This window comes from Plectropomus leopardus, chromosome 16 (assembly GCF_008729295.1).
Source record: "Plectropomus leopardus isolate mb chromosome 16, YSFRI_Pleo_2.0, whole genome shotgun sequence".
Classification (NCBI taxonomy): domain Eukaryota; kingdom Metazoa; phylum Chordata; class Actinopteri; order Perciformes; family Serranidae; genus Plectropomus; species Plectropomus leopardus.
Genome location: NC_056478.1, coordinates 6,082,953 through 6,101,453, shown reverse-complemented (window position 1 = coordinate 6,101,453; position 18,501 = coordinate 6,082,953). Strand labels below are relative to the sequence as shown.

The 18,501-nt window shown below is 40.8% G+C and overlaps 1 protein-coding gene across 1 annotated transcript in view; it reads left to right on the top strand.

Annotated features, from left to right (window-relative positions):
- LOC121955372 (MAM domain-containing glycosylphosphatidylinositol anchor protein 2-like) overlaps positions 1 to 18,501 on the top strand; it is a 250,182-nt gene that overhangs the window by 167,656 nt on the left and 64,025 nt on the right. Inside the window, exon 9 of the mRNA XM_042503302.1 lies at positions 1,490 to 1,783. Coding sequence (XP_042359236.1) covers positions 1,490 to 1,783 — 294 coding nt within the window. The remainder of the gene's footprint in view (positions 1 to 1,489; positions 1,784 to 18,501) is intronic.

Here is an 18,501-nt window from a genome sequence, read left to right as displayed (position 1 = left end):
GTCCAACACTCGGAAACTCACACCAAAACTATATAGATTAATAATTCGCACTACAGGAGAGGGAGAAATATATATATATATATATATCCCAGTGACAGAACATTTTTTTTTTTTTTTTTTTATTTTTTTTTTTTTTTTTTATTTTTTTTTTTTTATTTTTTTTTTTTTTAGATGAAGTATCCCGTTAAAGGAGTTCTTGTTAAATATGAAGGTCCAGCCAGGAGACGGTTAACTTACTCTAGCATCCATCCTGGTGGAAACAGCTACTCTGGATCTAACCAAGGGTTAAAAAAAAGTAATTAATATACTGTATGTCTCTGGTTTAATCTGTATTCTTGGCCAAAGTCACCATGTGGTCACCATTAAGTCCGTCACTTTGCTTTATGTCGGACAGAATCGTTACATTTCCATCTTCAGTTTGACAGCGTGTCCACTTTAACTGATTTCCCTGGGAGGGGGGTTGGATTTTCACTATGTAACCACCTTAATCACACTTGATTTTAAGTCCACACTTAAGCTATGACAACACACTTGTTTTGATGGGTTTTAAGAGTGTAACAGAGCAAATAAAAAGAGAAAACATGTCAATTTAGAGCAGCCTTTTAAGAAGTGTCTGTCTTCTTTAGAGCTTTCTGTGGTGTTATTACTTCTGAGTGGTTCTGGCGCAGTGCTTGACAAACATTTGACAACATCGTTAGTCACACCATGGGCCTGATTGGCCAATCGAGTCCCCCCACAGCTCTCATTGGTCGATTATATTTCAACTAAGAAACCACTGTTTCGTGCCAGAACAGAATCAGTCAAATCGAATTTTGTGAAGTGAGTCAAAGGTCTGGATGCATGCAAGAAGTCACTGAGTTTGGCCAAGATTACAGAGTAAACCAAAGACATACAACATGTGATTCTGTTATACTTCTCAGAAATTGTGTGGCACCCTTGGTTTGTGTATGGCTTAGACTCAGCTTTAATGCCCTTTGTGTCTATAATCAGACTGTTTAGTTGTCAGTTCTTCAGATGCAGTGGAAAAAGAAACTATTGCTCATGTAGATCTTGTGTTTAGTTCCTGTGGCCTCCTTTTACCTGGAAACTATCGGTCAGAAGGGCTTTTATTGATACTTTTCTTTGTCGGTTATGATCACAAAGTGCATTTTGCTTGTCAGCTCTTCATTGCATTGTTCATTGTTGCCATCGCTTGATTGCATTTAACTTCCTCACTGCTGCCCTCCATGATGATTTTACTTCAGGTACATGCTCAGATCGTCCTGCCTTTAGCCATCGCCGCTGCTAATATCCGCATGGTCCTTCCATACCAGCTGTGTATGTGGCTGAGACTCATCGCCATTGCAACTTGGATGCTCATTCGCTCCCCTCCCTCTCCCGTCATACCTTCCACGCCACTTCTTCCCCCAAGTCGACCATTTCCTCGTACCCCGCCTGCTGACTTTCTAGAGCCCCATATCAGTCCCTCCTCTGTTTTTCTCTTTCTTAGTTCCCCCCAACCTGACAGTCCCCCGGGGCAAGTCCCCGCTGGTGGCCCGCGAGGGTGACACAGTGGAGCTGGAGTGCCTTGTTTCAGGGAAGCCCAAGCCCATCATCCTGTGGTCGCGAGCCGACAAGGAGGCGCCGATGCCGGACGGCAGCATGCAGATGGAGAGCTACGACGGCGTGCTGCGGATTGTTAACGTGTCCAGGGAGATGACGGGCTCGTACCGCTGCCAGACCAGCCAGTATAACGGGTTCAACGTGAAGCCCCGGGAGGCCGTGGTGGAGCTGATCGTACAATGTGAGTGGACGTTTTTGTCTGTGTGTGTCTGCATGTAGTGTTGCAGCAGTGATATGTGTGTCTCTGCGATGTATTTTCTATGTACGCAGTGTAATTAATCTTTTGGTTTCTGGTCCAGTGTGACCGAAATTGAACATTCCTCCAGTTCTTTCCTTCCACGCCCATCCAATTTCCTTCTGAAGGCTGTAAAATTAGTCCAGTCCCCTGGTAGCCCGCAGTCAGGTCTGAGCGGAAACGGCTCCGACTCCACCTCTTACACCGAGGGGAGGACTTTATCTGCTGAGTGTGAACTGAGCAGAGCTAATATTAACAGGGGCACAGAGCTCGAGGTACTGATGTCCACACATATTAGGGTCTGTCTGCATGTGTGCACTCACGTCACAGAAGACCCACAGACTGTGAGCCACGTCCCCAGGCCTTAGACCCCCCCCATACCACACCACCACCTCTCCGCCACTGTCACTCATTGTGAAACCGCTTCCCTTCCTTAAGATGTCACATTGAAAGTTGGCTTAACGGCTAATTAGCGAGCGGCTAATTTATTCCCACTAGTATTCATTTTGTATTCATTTATGGAGATTTGAATAGAATATTTCGAATGAACGTCAGAGATGCAAAGCGTTTTCAGTCATTCAGGAGCTGGGGATGATACTCTCTGACGGCAAAAAAAAAAAAAAAAAAAGGAGATGATAGGAAGGAAATTAAAGCGATCTGTGCAGGGTGCTACCATTCTCTGGCAAGTGATTATAGGAAATGGAAGTCATAGCGACAGTCCCATTGTTTTTCTTATGGCCTACTTAGTTAATCCATACATTCTTCCATCTCGGCTAACCCTTATCTAGAGGGAACCTGTGCAGCAGTATGTCGCCCTTTAACTGCGCTCATACGAACAGCAATTAACACGCTAAAAGTCCTCCCCGTTGGACGTGCCAAACACAAGACTGGAGGGGGAAAAAAATCAACAACTTTTATTTATTTATTATTTTAACTTGCAATAACAAAGATAGGGATGACATACAAATACAACAGGAAGGTAGGGGTGGGTACAGGTTATATACATATATATATGTATATGTGTGTCTGTGTGTCTGTGTGTCTGTGTGTGTAATTGTCTCTCTTTTTAAAAAAAAAAATCTGCTATTTTTCAGGTCATTTTCTTGTCACCTTTTTCTTTTATTGTAACCTGTGAGAAATCTCTTACCAAGTTGCTCCGTAACCAAGTTTTTAAAAAATAAATACACAAACAAATAAGCTCAGTCCAAAATTGGCATTTGAAAAATTATGTGGTTTCTGGTTAAAAAGGGTAAAAATAGTAAAACAAAATTATGGACGCAGCTCGGCCGGGGGTTTTGATTCCAGATGAACTCGCCACACCCACCACCGGCACTTTGATTGAAGAGGAGCGAGAGCAGCCTCCTGCACTCTGCTTGCAGAGGAGGATTAGCACATAACTCTGCCCTCATTTTTTCTGGAGTTTTATTGTACTCCTTGCTATGGCGTTCACGTTCCAGCGTAGCCGTTAGCCACTCTGCTGCGTTAAGAGTGTTAATGAAGTTTTGATGTGCTTTGAAGAAGAGTGTGTTACATTTTTTGGCTGAATTGATTATGATTATGCAGCGATGACAGCCCGTATCAAAGGTTAGTGGCTTTGCTACGCACCAGCGCGGACAACCAGAGAGTAAACAAAGGATTTGGACTCTTAAGATGCCCTCCATTAATTAGCAACACCCGGTGGATCAGCTGCCTCGTGCAAAGAGGGTGTGGTGTGATAGAGACAAGTTGTTGAGCGCAAAATTAAAACAAAATTAGAGTTAATGGCTTTTTTTATTTAAAGGGGCAGTTCACCCCCAAATCCAGAGTACATATTTGTACTCTTCACTGAGGTATAATGTAGTATAATGGAACTAGATGGCACTCGGCTTGTGGTGCTCAAAGCGCCAAAAAAATACATTTGAAAAAGTCAACAGCAGTGTCTCTTTCCAGAAATCATGACCCGGTTACTCAAGATAATCCACAGACCTTGTAGCCACACCAATCTGTGAGATCAGATTTTATATGCTCTGGCTGATGCGTTTGGTCTCCCACCCATTTAAACTGTTTTCCACCCAGCCAAATCCAGGGCAGGCAAACCCCCGCGATTATCTAATGTGGGACAGGTTTAATAGGATGATTGACAGAGTGGCGGCAGCGATCTCTGCTCTGTCCAGTGCAACACACCAAGCTAACGAAACTTTCAGGCAGCGCTGATCAAATATGAATCGAGATTCAGTTACTGCATTGCCTATTTGCCACCACAAATTATGTCAGAAATACATTTCAGTGTACTGTTTAGCTGTAATTGAGAATTTTGTGACCTTTTTGCCATTCTGCAGTCAAAACTGAAAAGGGGTCATCATCATTAAACCAGAGACCTACGGTCATCATCACTGTATCACGGCTTTCGTTGCTTTGATTGGTTGCTAGTCACTCCAGTTGCACTACGAGTCAGTTGGGTCTTTGCCTGTTTGTAACCCAGCAAAAAAGCATAGTAGTCACGCACATCCAAAAACAGTTTGCTGGACCAATAAAAGTAACAAACCATGTGAGGAAAAGTCTGCACACTGTAGCTCCCTTCAGTGCTGTTTATTAGCACATCCAGAAGTGATGTTTTTAGCACATCCAGAAGTGATGTTTTTAGCAAATGTCACTTGTCACTTAATGGTAGCTGCAGAGTGCGAACCTTTCTTCATGTTGTTTACTGCCCATTGATAACGCCGCCTTGAAATCAAAACTGAACTAATCAGAATTAGTCTAGCGAGTTATTTGTGAGCAATTTCAAAGAGGGACTATTTTCTTTCTGCTGAACTACATCCACCTAATGTATCACCGCGCAGAAGGATTTGTGCATCTACAACTAGCTCACCTAGCGTCACTTAGCTAGCTAACGTTACAGCTCAGCCGAGGAGGATGCCGTTATGTTTAGATCTCGTGCTGTCAAGCGATGGAAGAGCCTCGTGCTTGTGACAGTGTGAAATCTAAACGTTAACAGCTTTCTTTTGACTGAGCTGTTTTAGCTCAGCGGTGTTAGGTGAGCTAGCTGGAGATGCACGCTTCCTTTTTCGCTGTGATGCGGTTGGCCTGTGTAGCTCGGTAGACAGAAAATAGTTCCTACATCTGCGAGCTCACCTAGCACCACTGAGCTAGCTAACGTCCCCGCTCACCCAAGGAGGGCTCCATTAGTGTTTACATCTCGCATTGTTACAAGCTTATCGTCCATGAGTAGATACACACTTACTTCTGCGTGGTGATACAGTTGGTGGGTGTTCTTCGGAAGAAAGAAAAGGAAAAAAATAAAAAATAAAAAATGGCGCTTTGCGCTCCACAAGCTGAGTGCCATCCAGTATCCTTATATTATTATTATTATATTATTTTGGAGAAGATAAATCAAAACAATCTACTCTGATAAATAGCTCCACAGGTAAGGGGAAAAAATACCTATTATCATTTTGGGTTGAACTCTCCCTTTAAATGTTCACACTGCATCTTCATGTTCAACATTTCTCCATGCCCTTCTTTTAAACCATAATCGCATTCAAATGTCGACCACCTGTGCAGCAAATACTAACTCAACCCTACATACCACTGCTGCCTCAGCTGTTTTAAAAGACTTGAAGAAGCGTTAATGCTGTTTTCTCCTCTGCTTTCTCTCAGCAGAGAGAGCACTTTACTGCCACAGGCAGCTATAGGTCACAGCGAACTCTCCTACCATTTGGAAAGCAGCAGGGGCACACTGTATTCTGTGTACCTTTTTTCCCAGAACAGCACAATTAGAGCAGCAGAAAAAGCAAATTAGCACTAACTGTTCACAAGCTTTTTGGACAACAGCTGCAATTATGCTGCATTTAGGGAAAATATGTTGGGGTTTTTTTTGTCTCCTGCATTTGCAGCAACAACACGTTATAGCTTCATCTGCACATCAGTAACAAATCATAAAAAAGATAACTTTTTACATTTAGTAGAGTGCTCTCATAGAAGATTAGAAGCATAAAATATCCTCAGGCCTTATTAAAAAGTCTTTTTCACACAATTAAATATCATAGAGTGCATAAAACTAGTCAAGAAATAAAAGCAATGTTTAATTACTCTGTGATGTTAGGCATGAGACACACATATACTAATGAATTCATTCATTATTGTTTTCAAGATATTTGGGAAAGAGACAGAACAGTAAAAAAATTAAGCCCTTATGGTCTTCCAGCACCATCATGGTTGCCATTTTAGCTGGTGTGCCAGTGTCCGCCAGGCGTGTGACCAAAGAACCCCACTTGTGGCTCTTGTGTCTGCTTCACTCTTCAGGCGTTGGATCTATTTTTTGCCAGAGAAGCTCACACCTGTGGAGCGAGAAATTCATTTGGGTTTACAAAAAAAGCTTATTTTTATTGACAGTTCACATGTCAATAATATTTGACATTTCAGGACGCAATTAAATAAAATCAGACAATCAATATAATACAAATTAAATTTAAAAATTAAATCACCCCAAAAGTAATACAGTGGAAGCTGCTTATAATGAACACGTGTGTGTGGGTCAACTTGATTTGAAGACAACTTTTTTTATTTTTCTTCACACGCAGATTTCGGTCAATATAAGGTAATGAAACAGACAGCTTCGCTCTTAACTGAATTTTATTGATTGCTTTAAAAATACAGAACAGCTGTTTCATCACAGGGACATTATCAATCCATATGACAAGGGCGGCTTCAACCACAGGTGCTCCCCGCGTGCACATTTATTCTCTGTCTGCCATTACTGACAGTCATAAGCATCGAGAAAACAGAGAAAATGACTTTCCTCATGTGTTGCAGTAGCTGGTTATTTGGTGACATTTTTCAGCTGTGATACCTATCAGTATGATCGTGCAGGTTAATAAGTTACAACATTCTTTGTATTCTTCACAATCACTAAACCAGCTTATTTTGTAATGTTGAAAACCGGACCTCGTGCTGTTGTGTGCAAAATAAGTCTCCCCTGTACATTGTGTTTTGGCAGAGGAAATATTGCATTAAAAGAGGTTTTGAATGACCACACTCAGACAAAAAACATAAATACCAGCACATTATGGTTATTATAAGAGTAACATGACCAGGTGATCCTGGTGCTGTGTGGGAGGAGAACAGATCTAATAAGTGATTCTATGTAAATAGCTATTTTCTGCTTAAGAAGAAGGTCTCTTATTTTTCTCCAGCTCTGGCAGACCTTTACGCAGTGCGTTAGATTATTATATTGGTCAGATATTTCAGAACATGTAGGCGCAAGGTGATCACAAGTCATACGGGTCAAACAAACACTCCCACTTCCAGTGAAGAGAGGAAGTTAAAATAATGGAATAAGGTCAACAGTAATTTAATTCTTGTTTTTATGTTACTTCTCCTGTTCGGAAAGAGAAGCAAAGCGAACCATTATCCTTTGGCTATTTTTCACTATTCATGAAATACAGACATTGTGCTGTAGAACAGAAATTGAGAGGAGGAGGAGGTCAAGCTGTCTTCTATAAAGTCCTCCTCAGTCAGACAAATGTCAAATTTGATCAATCGTAATCATAAAGATGAGAAGACAGATCAGATGTTACAAATAAGAATAACAAGAAGGAGTAAAAGAGAAATAAAAGTGCCGTATATATAGAATCAGAAATTGCCAGATGGTCTCAAAGGAGGAGAGGAGGTAAAGGACCTTCAGACTATAAACTCAGGCGGCCTTAATTCAATGTACTGTGACAAAAAAAGATTTAAAAAACGCAAAATTAAAAGCCTTGGGTTTTCTTTATTTGTTGCATTATTTCAAGCACCTATTCAATCCATATTGATAAAATAAGAGATAAAAACAAACCTTTAACTGTATTTTCAAGAGCTAAAGACGTAACTCCCACAAAGGACCACAATTTTTGAATGAACCCATCTTTGAACCGCTCCTCAGCCAGGGAGGTCACCTTCGATCACACATGAATGCTTCTTTTTTTAAAAGATGAGTTACTTATTCAGTCTTTCTATCAAACTCGGCGCTGACTAATTTGGATGGATGTTTTGAGTGTTGCTTTGATGAGACGGACATAATTTGTGGCTGAGATGATAATGGTTCTGTTAATACCTGGCATTTACACACATCCAATCCAATAACAAGTGGAATACAAGCGGAAATGGGAATCTAAGAAAAAACCCAAACCATGCCAGTATCCGTACTCAATATCAACAGAAATAACTGATCACCAAGTAGTATTGAAACATCTCCAGTCCAACAATACCTGGATATAATCCGTTTTGCACCTTGGGTCTGATCCCGCCTTCTCACCGGCTCAAGAAACTCCGTAGAAATGACGTCATCATGGGTTCCAGTATCAAGTTATTATAATACATTTGTGTGTTTCCATCAATGTCAATTGGCGCTGGAACCAAAAAAACCCATGATTACTTGGGGTGTAAATCACTAGTTTCATCATGATACGACATTATATCAATTATTCGGAAAACGATGCAGTATTTGCCATTCTCAAAAAAAGTCTGCCATGATACGATTTTGATTTGATTGTTGCCTGCGATCGATATGAGACTTTTGGCCAAAAGAGATAAAAACATCTAAATAATTGTAAATAAGTAAAAGTAGTTCATTTTGTCAGAAAACCTTCTCTGGAAAAAATGGTTTCATATTGACTTAGACCATGATCTTTTTCCTAAAACTTCAGGGAAGCCCTGATGGCAAATTTCTCCCAGCATTCATCAAACATGGAATAACAGCAAGATAATAAAAGAATAACGGTCAAGGTCATAGACAAAACAGTTGTCTTTTGCGATTTAGGTTTTTCCTCACATATACAACATGCTAACATTTTTAGCATAAGCCCATGGCGTTTTTCATTGCATAAATTAGCTTAGCGGCTATCAGAATTTTCCTCTACTCATAACTTCACCAATTTACATGTATTATTTATGGTTTCTCTTGCTCACTGTCGGTTTAAGTCACCGCATCTCCCGACAGAACAGCACCGATGAATTTCAGGCTGCATGCGCGTCTTTCCAGCCGAACACTGTTGAAACTGAGCAGCTACTCTTACTGTTAGAAGTTACCGAGTACGTCTTTTGTTTACATATGACATGTGCTCTGTCTGTTTACTCGCAGTTTCTCCAAAAACAAAATATCTACACTGATGATATATTCCCGAGTACGTAACGTTCTCCTCATCATCTTTCTCTGCACGTCATCGTCTGCCTGACACTGTGTGACGGTGACACAGAATTTCAAAATAAAAGGTGCACCCGAAAGAGGATTATATGGATTGATGTTTACACTTTGAATTGATGATATGTGATCGTTGCTTATTGAATTGATATATTGATTGAGACTGATGGATCGTTACACCCCCAGTGACTACTGCTGTCATTTGTCTGGGAATTGTCATTCTTCCCACGAAAGATAAAAGTCACGTCTTAGTGGGGCTTTGAGTCCAGTGGGAAAGGGGCTACATTTGAGCTTTGGCGTACAGTTGCATCATAAAATGACACCCTCAGTGAAGCACGCTAATTCATTCCCGATAATTCCTCCGTGTCCTTTCAGCAGGATTTATTCTGAGAACACAATTATTTCTCATTATCTGGTATTATTTTAATAAAGCACCTCTCTTGCTCTCTCTGCAGTTCTTGATGTCGTTCAGCACTTTCATCCATTCGCCATCTTCAAAGCAAGAACGCATAATGAAGAGAGTTATTGGGGCTTTGGTATTGATAAATCAATCACTCTGCCATGTTCTCACTTCAGAGCCAGTTCAGATCCTCGTCAGACGCTTGTTACTTTTGTTATTAATATTTGGCATCAAAGCGCAAGTTTAAAAAGCAAAAACAATCCCTACTTGAGTTGTTGGATTGCTTTGACACAGTGTGAGTGTAACGGGGAAATGTGGCCGCCACGTGTACACATCAGCTGTTGACTCTGTTGCATTCGCCAAATACACAGACCTTTGCTCGTCTTTTTCAGCTTGAGAATTTACTTTATTAACACAATCCAGCCCCGCTTTTGTTGTTTGCTCAGTACACTCCGTCGGTATGCCCCCTCCCTTCTTTCACTTGGCCTGTCTCATGGTGTGTAAGCACAAGCCAATCCCTCTGAGATGCTTTTCTCGCCTGCATTTCCAGGTCCCAGCGTGAGCCACCCGCCTTTGGTGGTGAGCCATGTGCAAAGCCGCGTTTAGTAACTTGATCAAGGGACCGAGGTACAGTCCTCTGAAGCAAAGAGCATTAGAGGCGTGAAGGAACGACTCTGGCAAGTCAACAGCTTTGATATGTAAAAACCTGCATCTGTTGGCTGGCAGAGGCGACGCCAGGAGGAGAGGTAGAGGGAATGGAAGACGTCTGCCTTTAGAGTCGTCTCTCTAATAGAATTGCAAACGCCAAATCCCAAGCTGTGACACCCTAATGTTCTTAGTCAAACCGACTTGGCATGGTCCAGAGGCTTGAGAGAGGGAGCGAAGAAACAGAGGGAAATCGAGGGAGGAAGGAGGTATAGCGTGGTCTCCTGTCCTAGATAGCACTGTCTGTCAGAGTGAGAGTTATCAAGCTCTACTTCAGCCCAGATGCACCGCTCTCTTTTATCCGGGCTTCCCTTCTGTTCCTCCTCACATCGCCCGTGACACCTGCCTGATGCAACCATGCGATTGTCCCCCAGAGCGAGTGACTCGACTATCTGACACGCATCAAAAAGACACACCGGGATAAAGAGCTATACTGTACTGTCTGAGTCAAAAGTAATGAGCAGAATTACACGATTATTGTTTTTAATTAATTTCCCTTTCTGCATCAAGAAGGCCTGCGACGCCGGCCCCTGAGGCCCACTCTAATGTGAATCATATTAGAGCGATTCACATTAGCCTAACGCCAGCCTCACGCCAGCAAATTAATCTTTTGCATTACAGCAGGGCTCACACACTGCATTTGGGGATGAAATTTTAATAACCTTTTTTTTTTTTTTTTCTCATGAAACAATGTTGAATTGATCAGCCGCATCAAATCCACACCAGAAAAGGTCAGCGAGCATGTATGTTGTGAACAGAAAAAGCTGCACACGGCTTAGACGGAATAATTCATAACTTGGTCAGTGACTGAGCTAAACCTATTAGCGGTTCGCCAGGCCTCTTCTCGCACTGAAGAGTCTACATTGATTATCATTAATTGTATGTTTAAGTTCATAAATAATCCCTAAATTTTAATAACAATATGGTAATGCAGATGGTGCTTAAGTTCATTGTTTGATTGCAGCGGTGGTAGCGTGGGGGAAGGAGGGCGCGTTGATGCGGAGCAGCGTTCCCCTGCATTATTCAACACAGGGATTCATTATAAATCAGATGAATCAGGGTTATCATTTCATATTCTGTATATATCAGTTTGACTTCCTAATGAACGCTATTTCCTATCAAGACTTGATATTGAAGCATGTCAGGCTACAAAGGTTATTTTTCTCCCAGAAGGACGCTTTAGCTTTCTGTACTAAAACAAGGCCTTTGTGTCTTTCATACTCCCACGTGCAGCAGCTGTTGGAAGCTGTTGTGTGAAAAACGTGACATATTTCTGAATGGAGCCATCGTATGTCACATGTTAATCCAACATGTGTCGACAGACAGTAAATAAATGGATGTGTCAACAAGGAGTAACGAGGCCGCTCTCATCATCCAGCAGTGGTGGTAAAATAATAACATTTATCAAATCATGTACTATTGTGCAACTTTAAAGGTATTTTTATTTGATATTTCCATTTTATGTTTCTTTATACTATGGGTTAGGGTTAGGGTTAGGGTTACGAGATGCACGATAACCACAGTGCATTGTAAAGTATTCCTAAATCAGTGGGTTGCAACCTTTTTGCTGTGTGACAACAAACGATGCTGAGTTGGGGTCACTTGTTATATTTAGGATATCTATGGCCCCCATATTACACCTGATGCATATATTTCAGTTATAATTTTCCCAGCCAGCACCCACGTCGTAGAAGAAGCAAATGCACTTCTGTGCACCCATGGGCGTATATTTCTTAAAATGCAGTATAGTCAGGAGCATTGTTGGAATATTGCTATATTGAGGCAGCAGAAAGCAATTGTGCCATTGACTGACAAGACAAAACCCTGATCTAAAGTCACAACGCCGCAATATTCTCCTGTTCTTTAAAGAGCAGAGTATTCAGATAGTAAAATGCACCTACATAAGTGGGTTCATAGCACACGTACACTCTGCTTGTTTAACACATGAGGGCACGTTGTTGGGTTGCAGGTGCGTGACATAATGCGTCATTAATGAGAAAAATATTAATTCCAGCTTTCTTGTGCTGCATCCAGACACCTCTCACAAGCTGTATGACCATCTGAAAACTGAGCAAATTCTGACTTCTTTTGAAAATATGGGCAAAAAGGCAAAAACCGATTTGGCAAAAAGAAAAGTTCCACAAATTGCAAGAAATTTTACCCAAAAATTTGTTTTAAAAAAGAGAGGAGGATTGTAGAAAATAATCCCCCCAAAAAAGATAAATGCCTACAAAACTATGTTAAAAATTTTATATAGAAACTATGTTACAAATATATATATATATATATATATATATATATATATATATACATATAATTAATACATTTTTCAGCACTTTTTCTAATGTTCAGGTAATTATCTTGCAACTTTTTAACAAATTTTTGCTAACTTTTTGGCCATGTCTTGTTATGCAGCTTGTTGCCTTCCTCCTCCTGCAGTGTAACTTATTGATCATTTCAGAGGCTAAAAGTTTAGTTCTGTGTCCTCCGTCAAGCTTATAACTACAGTTTTTAGTTCTGCTGCCTAAATGTCAAACTTGCATGTGACAACAAGCAATGTTTAATTGGGGTCAGTTTTTGCATTTTAGGTGTCTGTGGGCGCTTTCTTACACCTGGCGCAAACAGTGCAGTAATAGGTAGTTTCAGACCAACTGGCTGTAATTTTCTCGGCCATGGCCCACGTTCTGGAAGTGGCAAATGTTCATGTGCGCATCTGTGCACCCATGGGTGTGTAAGTCTTAAAATGAGATGCATTGTTGGCGTATTGCTATTTTGAGGCAGCAAGGAGCATTTAAGCGTCAACAAAACAAACAAAAAACAGCTTTTTACAGAGCACATTATTCAAGGAGTAAGATGCGCCTTCAAGCGAGTTCATAACATGTGCACACTCTGCTTGTTACACACACGGGGCACTTGGGTGGGTTGTGGGTGGGTGAAATAATACATCATTAATGAAAAAAATATTCAAGTTTTTATAATGTGAACTTAGCAGAGAGCAGAGCAGAGCTGCAGAGCTACTCTTCAACAACCCGTTAAGAGAGACACTGCATGAGACGAGAGGAGAGATGACTCTGATTGGTTGAATCGTATTGAACATCGCCAAAATGCATTTGCGTATATCCTGCACTGTAGATTCTTTAAAGAGAGCCCTATGATTTTTCATAATAATTCCCCTTCTTTTTCCCATAGTTACACCGAAGTAATTGTATCAGTCCCAAAGAAGTCAAAATATGTAATAGTAGCAATAAAAGCAAAAAAAAAAATGTCTAACGTCCAAAAAGTGATTAGAAATCTGTGATTACAACTACTTCACCATCTTTTCTACTTCATTATAATCACTCCCTGGCTTCTCTTTTGACCAAGTTTGGGAACCACTGGACTAAATCACCCAACGGTATATAAGGTAGTTAAAACTAGCTCCACCTTAACCAATAACCTGCAACAGTAGACCACTATTGCCACATTTTTGGATCATTTAAACAATCTAATGCCCTAATTAGTAAAAATATATAAAGCACGAATTGCCATATAGTGACATTCAGTACAATTGCACGTCTACTTCCACAGCAATAATGACATAAATAAAATAAATTTACTACATAAATTAAACCATTCCACCAGAATTTTTACATTGGGCTCAATGCGTGCCGGTTACATTTGTGTCCAGCTGACTTGCTTCGATGTCACGCACAGGGCTTGATGGGAAACACCTGGCTGTCACCTTATCTAATATCTGATTGGCTCATGGTTTTGACAACTAACACTGTGTTTTGTAGAAAATCCTAATTTCCTGTAATATTTAACACTCTATTGTAGAGTCTGATGTGCAATGAAGATTTAATTTCATAACAAACACATCTCATGTGCTTGATGATTATAATGATGCAGATTATAATGTCTGCAAACTACAGGTAGCTTACAGATAGACCTAAAATGATAGATAGTAATACAGTACTTCTGTGACTTCCTGTATATTCTTTAAAGGCTACTGGAAACTGTCTGACTTGTCTGTAGCTTTTTATCTCTGCCCCCTGCTGCTGCTTCCTGATCTCGTCCTCTTTTTAGGCAATGCGCAATTCATTTTGATCAGGCCTAAAGTCTTGCAGCCTTCAACCGTTTCTGATAATACTTCCGTACTCGTTTATGTCAGATTTTGAATGTTGGACTTTTACACGGAGTGTTTTCATATTCTTGTATTGGCACTTTTACGTAAATCAAAGGTCTGAGCACTGAGCCATGACTGAAAATATCCTGCTGCTTTCAGAAGAAAAAAAATGCTGAAAGAAAAAAAAACCCGGATCAAATGAACATCAAACCATATAGAGGATATGCGGTTACCCATACACACTCCATGTGCAGACTCTACAGTACACTCCAGTCTCGCAGGCTCGCCCACAGGAGTCGCATGTCCTTCTCTTGATGCACTCACCCGAAGCACATGGAAGAAAAATGAAACCCATTCTGACTGAAGTTGAAGTTTATTGAAAACCAGTCAAGCGTTGTTTCAGAAATGCAGGTGCACGCATGCACACAAATTCACGTCAGCCTCCCACACACGCTCAAAAACACACATGCATATTTCCCCCATGTATGCTTGTCTTTGTTCTGTCTTCCTCCCTGTGGATGGCGGTCTATATGGACCGTGGGGAAAAGGCCTCCGTGCTCCTGAATGTTGTTTTTCTCCACATTACTGTCAAAGTATCCACCGGTGACTGATGATGGATTACGTCTTAGGCAGTGCACAGGGTTTTCCCTCGGCCTGTGACTTACAGCAACTCCGAGCCCTCGCCGCCCTCGCTGCTACACTAACCATGGCGAGCGCTGCTCAGGGAATATCACACAGGACCTTTTTTCGCTCCTTTCTCCTCATGTTCGCTGGGCGGCTGTTTCACAGGAGATGCACAGGGGGGAGATGAGGCATGTGCCCTTGTTTAAAGGATGTTTTGGTTATATAAGATTTTTTCCCATTTGCTGCAGACCCAAACCCTGTCTTCGTTTGTCTTTCTGTGTCAATGGAAATGCACTTACTGCAATTTGGTCTAGTGCCACTCAGTGAGGCTGTAGAGCCGGGCTGTGATTCACCACCCCATACAAACCTACAATTTTAATGTGATAAGTAGCGATTCAGACCTTTCTTTTTGAGTCAGAGATAAGCTATTGGGCTCAGGTAAAAGCCCAGGCAAGGCTCATGTGAAGGAACTGATTGCTGTTTCATTTAGCAGAGATGAGAGCTGCTTTACTCTCCACCAGCATCAGCTAAAGGAGGCCAACTTTTCCATTTTCTTTTCAGTCAAAACATCTCAGATTGTTTGTGTTTCCTTCCCCTGTTGTCCCCTGTGTGTTATGGACATGCTCTAGCAGGAATGTGATCCAAAATCTGGGGAAAATGTCAACCACGTTTACAATTTTTTCCTTAAGTTAGCATGTAGCTACATGTATTATATTATCTGTGTATTTACAGCCAGGGAATGACTATAAGCAAGAATAGAGTGCCCCAAGGAAGATGTTTTTTTCTGTAGGCTAACTTGGAAGCTAACATCGCCCTGGTCCCTTGTCAAAGAAGCCTATGGGATTTTCGGTTGCATTATGGATTTCTGCAGAAATTAAGCCTTTATGATACTAGCACGTTTTGTTCAGCATGATAATCTTCACAAATGAATACCACTTTTATGATTTTTGAAGCCTAAACGTAATTGCTAGAAATTAAAAGCTATTGGCTAAAACAAACTACACTACCGTCGCGTTGCCACCACTACAAGGCTGTAACACGTATGTTGTGTGGTTCGGCTTGGTGATGTTCTGTAGTCTCATTTAGTTATTTGTTAGCAACTGCCTTTTTTTTTTAGAAACATAGCAGCTTTGAAATTCACAATGAGGTATTTACTGATGACTTTTATGTAGTAGAACAAAGTGTGAAAGTCTCTTTAGCAAGCGTTAACCACAGACCTTATTTCAGGCTTCTAACCAAAAACCCATTCGAAAAACCCGTTGACTCTGGGATAAAGGAACCAGAGGTGCTGAAATGCTAACAGATTTCCCGGTTTTAGGACTCATTATTGGGGTTCTCTATAGCAGCACTTTATAGTCACAAATAACAAATAAAAGCTTTGTAACACAACTAGATGTGTTCCAGTAAAAAATATAATACAACATCAGGGAAAAGTTTTTAATTTTGGCAGCCAAGTTTACGTTTCTCTGATGTTAGCATGTAGCTACATGATGTTTACCATGTAGTTGCAGCCAGAAATGACTGTAACGGAGAACAGTGGCTCGTTTGTGGTCGTTACAATGAAAATCAGCAAATACGCTTCCAAACACAACATTACATGTTTCAGCAGGAATATTATCCAAAATCAGGGAGAAATTGACATCAATACCTAAGCTTATATGTTTTCCTGATGTTAGCGCGTAGCTTCATGTGCATAAGCTGTGTAGGCTACTTGCAGCTGCAGCATGACTGTAAGGGAGAATACAGGCACTTTCTGCTATAAAAAATCACCTCTAAAAGCTTCTTAACGCAGTCAGACATGTTCCAACAGAAAACATTATCAAAAATCAGGGAGAAATTTGAAATATCAGCAACCAAGTTTACCTGTTTTTCAGACGTTGGCATACAATATTGCAAGGCCAAGTGATAAATAGAAATTCAGATCTTTGCTTTGGAGTCAGAGATAAGCCAATTAGGTTTGAGTAAAAGCCCAGGCAAAGCTCATTTGAAGGAGGAACTGATTGCTGTTTCATTAGCAGAGATGAGAGTTGCTTTACTCTCCGCCAGCATCAGGTGAAGGAGGCAAACTTTTCCATTTTCTTTTCAGTCTAAACTTCTTTGATTATTTGTGTTTACTTCCTCTGTTGTCCCCTGTGTTATGATTTGTTATTTATCACATTTCAGCCAGTCATTATCCGATCTAATGGTGTGTCATTAATCACAGCAGCTGCTGTGAAGTCCAGGTTTTTGTGTGTATTGTGTGATAATCACCATAGTGGCCAAGGAAGTCAGATCCCACTTTGGATTGCAGATATGTCAGTGTATTATTTTGCATAAATTATGATGTTTACAGCCCACATTTCTCCCAGTGCACCTTCTTGACCTCGAGGTGCACTGGGATACGCCCTGGGCCAAGGGTAAATCAACTATGTGCAACAGAAAAACAAAAATGAAAGTCAGCTAGAGTGAAACACAGCAAAAATAAGTGCTGGAAATTTTATTTGCCAGAAAAATAGCCCGGTCTGCAGTGATTGGTCAGTTTTTCCGGTTCTTGTTTTTCTCTGCATTTCTGCACCATCACTGCAGCCGGGGGATGACTGTAACGGAGAGTAGAAGTTTTTTTTCTGCAGTTAAAAATAACCAATTAAAGCCTCTAAACACAACTATTCATGTTCAAGAAAAAAAGATTCAAAATGAGAGAGAAATTTACAATATCAGCAGCCAAGATTACATGTTGCCCTGAGTTTCGTAGCAAAATACTAGTAGCATGTTGCTACCAGTATTATATCTCCCCCTGGTGTCTGGCTGCAGTACAGGTCTTAAAGCCCGCCCATCATAATAGTGAAAGGAACGTAAACTCTGAATTAATTATTCCAAAAGATGGTTTCTGTCACTGAAGGTAGTTGTAGTCAGCCTGATGTTTGTTTAAGTAATCGTTTTTATGATACGTTTGGTTGTAATGAGTTATTGGAACCTACAAAAAGAGGATTTTTTCGCCATGATTATGAGGTGTGGCTGCCAATCTTGCGTTCAGTGGGGCTGCTCACGATTGGTTGGATTTGTTTTTTGGAGGGAGTTCGTCCACTGCGGAGAATCAGAATCGCTTCTGCGCAGACTCCAAATGACGTCACCAGCTTCACTTAAGCATCGCAGGGCTAATTGGGGACGCATCGTCCATCTTTATTTACAGTCTACGGTTGCTACATGTAAGTTGGCTGTGTAATTGCAGCCAGGGAATGACTGTAACGGAGAATAGCGACACTACTCATCGTAAAAAATCAATAATAAAAGCTCCTAAACACAACCGGACACACATGATCCGAAACAGGAGAAAAACGTACAACATAATCAACCGCTTTAACATGTTTCCTTCGTGTTAGCATGTAGCTACAGGTACGTTACCTGTGTACTTGCAGCCAAGGAATCTCAGGAAAGTAGAAAAGCGTCTCTTTAACCATGAAAAATCACGATAAAGAAAATCATGAAATGCCTGTTAATATTACCGGACATTTTTTTACTTTGGCAACCAAGATTACATCTTTGCTTTCATAGAAATATGGTCCGAAATCATGGAGAAATTTGCAACACCGACAACCAAATTAACATGTTTTCCCGATGTTAGCAAATAGCTAGGCTACATGTAGCTGTGTGCTTTCAGTCGGGGAATGACTAAAACAGAGAATAGCATCACTTTC